General features: G+C 35.9%; 1 protein-coding gene and 2 non-coding genes across 8 annotated transcripts; 1 reads left to right on the forward strand and 2 right to left on the reverse strand.

The window, feature by feature from the left end:
• Positions 1-41: 41 nt before the first annotated feature.
• Positions 42-113, forward strand: Trnam-cau (transfer RNA methionine (anticodon CAU)). Its single transcript has one exon. It is a non-coding gene; the product is annotated as a tRNA-Met (tRNA).
• A 306-nt stretch (positions 114-419) lies between these two features.
• On the reverse strand, positions 420-492 carry Trnak-cuu (transfer RNA lysine (anticodon CUU)). The gene has a single exon. It is a non-coding gene; the product is annotated as a tRNA-Lys (tRNA).
• Positions 493-633: 141 nt separating this feature from the next.
• Positions 634-7,355, reverse strand: LOC132914658 (slit homolog 1 protein-like). Of its 6 annotated transcripts, none has more exons than XM_060973959.1 (5): positions 6,794-7,355; positions 6,021-6,442; positions 4,654-4,981; positions 3,670-4,272; positions 634-3,203 (listed from the first exon to the last, which is right to left on the reverse strand). In XM_060973959.1, the coding sequence occupies exons 2-5, from the start codon at positions 6,407-6,409 to the stop codon at positions 1,668-1,670; spliced, it is 2,856 nt and encodes a 951-aa protein (XP_060829942.1). In that variant the 5' UTR covers positions 6,410-6,442; positions 6,794-7,355; the 3' UTR covers positions 634-1,667. The 6 variants fall into 6 exon arrangements, with proteins under 6 accessions (XP_060829942.1, XP_060829941.1, XP_060829939.1 ...); XM_060973958.1 differs by having other exon boundaries at positions 6,021-6,504; XM_060973956.1 differs by having other exon boundaries at positions 6,677-7,355.
• Positions 7,356-7,591: the final 236 nt, after the last annotated feature.

The following is a 7,591-nucleotide window of genomic DNA, read 5'->3' on the forward strand; positions in this document are numbered from 1 at the left end:
TATGAAGATGGAATTGTAAAATGAGAAAGAAGTACCACAAGAGCAGAGTGGCGCAGTGGAAGCGTGCTGGGCCCATAACCCAGAGGTCCGTGGATCGAAACCACGCTCTGCTAAGAAGTACAATCTAGAATGATAGTACTAACTTTTTTTACATTTTATGTTTCTTTTTTTTAAACAAAAAACATTCCTCTAAACAGATAGATCATATGCATTTTAGATTAGTTATATACATTTATTTTATTTAAATACAAAGGGTATAATAGCTCATGAATCACTCTATGTAGGAAGTCTATTAAAATAATTGATAACACGTTTAAGATGAAAATGTTACGTTATATTTTCGCCAGTTATGTATTTATTTATCTTTTTGTTTTATAAAAAATATTGGTATTTGTAATAGAAAAAGAAAAAAATATATTCGCCCAACGTGGGGCTCGAACCCACGACCCTGAGATTAAGAGTCTCATGCTCTACCGACTGAGCTAGCCGGGCCTTTGCGTGTGTGTTGCAGCTTTCTACAGAAATTTTTTATATTTTTTATTGTAATGCATCAATATATTTTATAACAACGCGTAATTTGCAATACTTTGAAAGACTGTTTTTGATTAATGGATGAAGAATAAAAGTTAGGTTAGCTTACAATAAATTATTTATTTGTGCAATTGTAAATTACAATTATTCAAGCATTAATCAATTAATTCGTCGCTTGTTTAATCTTTCTTACATAGCTGCTTTCGTTCGCGTCCTCCTAAATTATTTACAGTCGTAACATGAGAAATATTTAAATGTAATGCAGTTTTTCTTACTGGTTATTTATAAAAAAGAATAAAATCTAATTTTTTAAAAGAATATATTCATATCCTAATAAAATACGATATGGCACGTAACGTTAATAAGTAACTAGTTAAAGTGCAAATTAAAAAACTATACGCAATTATAGCTTGGAATATATTCCATATTCTCGATCCTCGATGGTCCCTCTTAGCAGCTATCATTACTAAATCCTTGTATGTTATGTTTATTAAGCACTGCGTTACAGAATTTCATAACACTCTTCCAGTGTAAGTATCTTTATTATTAAAAAAATTAATTTCAACTTAGTTTCGGAATACGCAGAATTTGTAATTAGTTTTATAACGTACGATGATTTTTGACAAGTAGAATCCAAAAATATTGATTTTGGGGCACGGAAATGATTTTTTGAAGAGTTATGCGTATATAAAATTCATGTAAAGTTTAACTCGTCAAAAACTATCATACGTTATAAATAGACTGCAGATATTCATGCAAATTTATATTTTTGTGAACATAATTAAAAAGTTCTGACTTAAATGGAGATTTATTTTACCTATTAGAAATCATAAGAAATGCTCTATTCTGGATACTGCATACATTCTTGTATATTGTACGAATTCTATGCATTTTTGCATCTTTAAATTTTGCACAAATACACGATTCGCAGTCTAGTTATAAACAGAAGTTGCAAACTCGGCGTGCTTTAAAATGAATTCACCGACGAAAGTAATACTATCACTAGAAAGGAAGTCTTTGTTAACACGTATAAACATTTAGTCTCTATTAATTATTCGAACAGGTGTGCAAAATGCGTTTTGCAATGAATGAACACATATCGTTGTACCATAGTTAGGTATCGAATTTAACGTCACTTAATAGGCTAGTGTTATCAGCAATGGTAGCATAAATAGAACGAACAAATTTTGACTAATGGAAGCTTTCGAACACTCTGATGGACAATCAAACGATCCATCCGTCTTATTTACCAGTAAAAGATTTCTCACCAATGTCTTACCCTCGCAGGAATTCTCGATTTTGATAAATCTAATCTTTCGAGCCTCTAAGAATTGCTCCAATTCTACTCTACACCTCCATTTCAGAGGATTCCCAGAAAATTCAACGATATAAACATTAGGCATATCGTTTAAGTCACTAGTAAATATGCATCTTAAGTCATTACCCTCGAGATTTAAATATGTTAAATTATTTAAATATCGAAACGATCCAGATTCGATATACTTGATGGAATTACCGCGCAAATCTAATCTTTCCAAGTTCGGGAATGCAAACCAGGAAGATCCAACCATTTCCAGAGGATTGTCCTGTATCGTTAAATTCTGTAATTTATTCAAACCATTAAATGCGCCTTCCTCTATAGTGGTTAACTCAGAATTTCTAATAACAAGCTCTCGTAGATTTACAAATCTTCCGAGCGACTCTGCAGGTAGCCTAGGTAGGTGACCCTCATAAAATTCAATCGATGTTGCATCCTGACTTATTGACTGCAGCTTCAACAGATTACCACCCGTACATCGATATCGAATCCCTGTTGTATCTTCCATGATAATGCAGGTTCCTTCCATAGTTTCGTTCCTAGCCGTGGGGCTAGTTGTCACTGAAATTGACGGGCTATGAGTAACTTCCGGTACCGGTGAAGTGTAACAATCTTCCTTCAAAAGGAGTGAACTCCTATTATACTGTATGCCTCGTGAGTCGAGAAATTCTGCCAATTTGGTCCCACACAGGCAACTCCAAGGGTTATTAGAAACATCCAGAGACGATAAATAGCGTAATTGATGGGCTATATACTCTATACCGATGCAGTTCATGGCGTTATCAGACACGTCCAAACTAATAAGGTACGGTAAATGATCGAACACATCGTTCGTAATTCTATATATATTGTTGTGAGATACGTCCAGATGTCTTAGGTTGTGAAGACCTTGGACCATATCCCAATTTATGGACTCTAGTTGGTTGCTTCGAAGGGACAAGTGTTCCAAGTTACGAAGATTTGAAAAGGCGCGCGGTTTGATGCTTTCGATACCACAGTCTCGAAGCTCTAACCTTGATAAGTAACCGTTAAAGCGCGCAAAAGTGTTCTCGGGAATCTTCTTGATGTTCGATAATATAATTCGAATCTCGCGAGCTGTTGAAGGTATCAGATTTAGTTCCTCGATCGATGTAATGGCTCGACAAGTGTAGACTGAATTTCTGCTGGTTTCCTCTGGAATACAAGTACCCGTATAAATAGTTGGTGAAGAGGAAACGATGTGAATTTCCGGTGGAGAAGGAGTTACAAAAGGCGGAGGAGGTGGCCCAATTACGGAAATGTTCGTTCGATTGAGGCTGTTTTCGAAAGAAGTCCATTGCACTTTTCCAGTGGTAAAAGAAGTATTTTGAATAGTCTACACATAAAAGAAGATAATTATTTTTACTTGATTGAAATCGACCAGAGATCATAATCTTATAATTAGACTATGGGTATTTATGCACATTTATATTTTTGTGGATACAAGTAACGCGATAAAATTCTGTAGAACTTTAGTTACCAATAACGATTACAAGTGATTAAATTTTACTTGGTTACCGCTACCAGATATCAAAATAAGTAAAGGTAAATGAAATAAAATTCCTTTCGTCGCTGATAATGGTTATTCGTAACAAAAAACATTAAAAAGTTGATACTTTTTATCAGGTTCATTTTATGAAAAATCTTTTGAAGATATAGTGATCATTGTCTTACATTTAGACATGACAAAAATTAACTTTTTCTCAATAACCTTTTCGTAAAAATTTTAAATGAATGTTGTCTTTGGTTTCTGAGATAAATATTTTAAATTAAGCAGGTTGAAAAAACGATTAGCGTAATACCTGTTGCTCGTGCCAGCCAGTAGTGCCATCTGGAATTTCATTCTCACTCTGATAACACCGGCCCGCATTAATTTCGAATCCTATGTTTCTCTGGGTAAGGAAGTTTTGTAAATTCGTTCTGCAAGTACAAAGCCATGGGTTTTTCATTGCGTCTAACCTCTCTAACTTTTTCAATTCAACCAATTCCTCAGTGGTTATGCATCGAAGCAAGTTATCTTGAATATCAAGATGTCGCAAAGAATCTCCAACGTGCCACAATGCGGTTCTTTCAATCTGCTCTATGCCATTTCGTTCCAAAATTAATTGCTGAAGACTGTCGAGATCTCGAAACCAATTGACACTCAGAACCGGTAACCGATTACCAACTAAGGATAGTCGTTGCAGCTTATGCAAACCTGCAAAAGCTCCATCTTCGATCGTAGTGATGCCACAGTCGACCAAATCCAAGGTTCTCAAACTATTCCCAAATCTAAAGAACGCGTACCTTGGTAGCGTGTCTATCTTTAAACCAGATATCTCTATCCATGTAGTTTTATCCGGAAGCCTGTCCAGGGAAGTGAATACGTTCGTTTGAAATTCATTTCCACGAATGATCGTACGATCCTGTAATTAAGATCAATATTACTAGGAAAATTAAGAAATGAAATTACGTACAGTACATACGTTGCATTTTTGAGAAATTTTTGTATTATATGTATCATAATTCTGTTATAAAATTGCATGCAAATTATGTATTGTTCCTTTTCAGGAACATAAAATGATAAAGATGGACCATAGTTCTTAAAAATAACTCTATATGGACTAAAGACAATAAACAAAAATGTTAAGTGGATCATAATTAAAATTATGATCCAGATACATATGTGATTTTTATACAACAGACAGTCAAGAACTATTTGTTACATATGAAATGGGCATACGATATTTGTATAGCAAAACATTTTGAAATTTTACTAACATTGTAATGGATTACCATGTACTTACCCTATTAAAATCATGTAACTGTTGTGTAGTGAGAATAGAAGGAAGAACAGTGAAGCCAATGGGAGTCATGCATTGATATTTCCTACAGGCGTTAATTTGCTTCAAACAGTCGACTTCCTGGACGATAGAACGAGATCGAAAATATTCATCGAGTTTTCGTCGACATTCGCAGAGCCAGGGATTACCATCGATTCGTACGGTCCGGAGCATGAGTAGGTAAGACAATTCGTCGATCGGTAAGCAGTTGAGATCGTTATCACGCAGACCAAGAACTTCCAATCTGGGTAGCATGCGAAATAGGTCGGGCTCTATGTGTACCAAATCGCATCTGTAAACAATCCCGACGTGTTTTGTAACGATTACGAGGTTTATTATCATTTTTACGTAACGACAGATTTACAATGAAGCGAATGAGAGCGCTGGCGTTTCGCAAAGAAGGAAATGCCGCGTTTCTACGTCTCTTCTTGCAAATAACCTCGGCCTACGATGCTTATTTTGGAAATCTTTTTAGATCGTGACATCATGTTTTCAATTATGTTCCCTGTTGACAACCAGATCATCATTCGCCGTTTTTATGTAACCGGTACCGTTTTTGTCCTAGCGGCAGCCTCAATTTTGATTCGCGTAATCAAAATAGATCCCGAGAATAGCATAGAGGTAATTTCAAACATTCTGTTTTAAATTCGACTTCATCTTCTTCAATGTAGAGAGCATATACATACAATGGCTCGGAGAATTATTCGTACACTTGTTGACTCCTTTTATGAGCATATTACGTGTGTTATATGAAACACATTGAATATTCATTAGTACTGTAATGACACTCAATTATCATGGTTGTGTTGGTAAAATTTTTAACAATTCTGTAAATGTGTACAGTAGTTGCATCATGTTTAGTACAAGTATTGTACATTGTACTGTATATTTCGCAAGGATTCCAAAAATATTTAAACATTTTAGACAAGCATCCACAATATTAATAATTAATCATGATATTCAGTGTGACTATCTTTAATTCTTATTATATGCTTCGGTTGCTTATTCGTATCGTATGTTAATTTTTTGCTAAATATAAGTTTTCAACAAATATCTTGGCAACTTCTTCATATATTTTCACATTGGATTCAAATTTTGCCAGTAAAATCATGGCATTCTCATCTCACTATAGCGGTAATAAAATCTCAAATGTTTTATATAACACGCACAATACATAAATAAAAGATTTCTGTGTTAAATGTACGAAAGCTTTCGTATGCCATTGTATGTTTTAGGATTTGAATAATTTCTGATTAGTTTATAAAATAATTCTAAATCGCTAGATTTAACGCTATTTTGCTTAGAAGGTAACCATTAAAAATAAAAGTTACCTATCCAGGATAAGTCTCCGCAAGTTTGTCAAAGGGCGGAACCAGGCGGACCTAGCTACGTGCATTTTGGTACCATGGATTATCAACCACTCTAGTCTATCTAAACCAGCAAAGGCATCCGGACTGATGAAATTGATGTGACAATTGTAGAAAGAAAGTCTCCGGAGGTTTTTGAAACGCCAGAATGCATTGTCGGTGATAAGACTGAACCTTGACACCGTAAACTCTATCCAATCTGCATCGCTAGATATTTCGTCAAGGTCGTCCAGGTCGCCGTGAGTGCAAACGTAAGCGATCGACCTTTCGTCGTTTACAATCCGTGCTAGGCTGCATTTACATTCCACTTGGCCAATTAGGGCGACCAACGCCCAGAGTAAAATCAGATGCATCGCCTTTTTCCAATTCTAGATATGCCGCGTCACCTGAACATATATTTTCCGCGGTAGAGTCTCAATGTCGTCCTCCAGAAATAGCACTGCAACTTCTAAGATTCGTATGTCAGGAAATAGGTTTTACAAAATAATCATTCTATTCTCAAAGAAGGTTCAATTTTTATTAAAGATAATAATATTCTGGATTAGCAATTTATTTCGATTTTCAAACATTTCTAGTTTAAAATTTTCAAATATTAAAATTATCAAGCTTCGTAATATTACCGTTTTACTTCGACACGATGGTTATGTTTAAGACCAGGAAGTACAGTGTTACACTTTCCAGGGACTGAATACAGACTTTTGCCCTGCACACCGGAAGCGCCACTTGCCGCTACTCACCATGGTCACGTTCAAACGATCTGACCGCGCTCCTCCCGTCGCCTCCGCCTCTACGTTTCACTTTCAATGGTCCACAAACACTATTCCGTTCCGTATTATCTTTCGAATTGTCCACCGATCCGAGCACTTTTCACGGATCAGCTTATCCCCTCCTCTTTCAACATTGGAAATTTCCAACATAACAAAGTATTACCATAACTGACAGAATGATTAACAATTTCATTTTTGTTAAAATCACTTCCATTAATCTTCATAGACTGATCGTTGACTGTTTTCCAGATAGCATATAGAACCAAATATTGGCTACGAAATGAGATCGATCATCTTCAATTACAATTAAGACTTAAATTAAAACCACTAATTGTAAACTCGAAATTTTGCCAAGGAATAACTGTTCGATGTAATAACTATAATTGAAGCGATGATTATCAGCGGAACAGTTGAAAAGAGATCAAGTTGTTTATAAGCAGCTGTGCATCAAGAAAGCGTGACTGTCGAAAGAGAGTGTCCAGTTGACGTATCGGTGGATCGAAACGAATCGACGCAACTGAGCTCGTGATCCTCGCGCTTCCTCGTTATATAAACTTCTAAGGCCAAGGTTGCCCTTGCCTCTCGCACCGGTTGTAGGAACATAAACCAATCGGAGATTTATCTTTAGCATACGCCGCTCTAGTTTGGTAGGAATACTCACGTTCACTATGATGGACTTGCCAGAATATGACGCATCCGTACCTGCAGCTGCAGCTGCTTCTTTGCGAGCATGGTTCTGTCGATCAAATTAGCAGCGAGGTCTAGGTC

The sequence above is a fragment of the Bombus pascuorum genome, chromosome 15 (assembly GCF_905332965.1).
Source record: "Bombus pascuorum chromosome 15, iyBomPasc1.1, whole genome shotgun sequence".
Classification (NCBI taxonomy): domain Eukaryota; kingdom Metazoa; phylum Arthropoda; class Insecta; order Hymenoptera; family Apidae; genus Bombus; species Bombus pascuorum.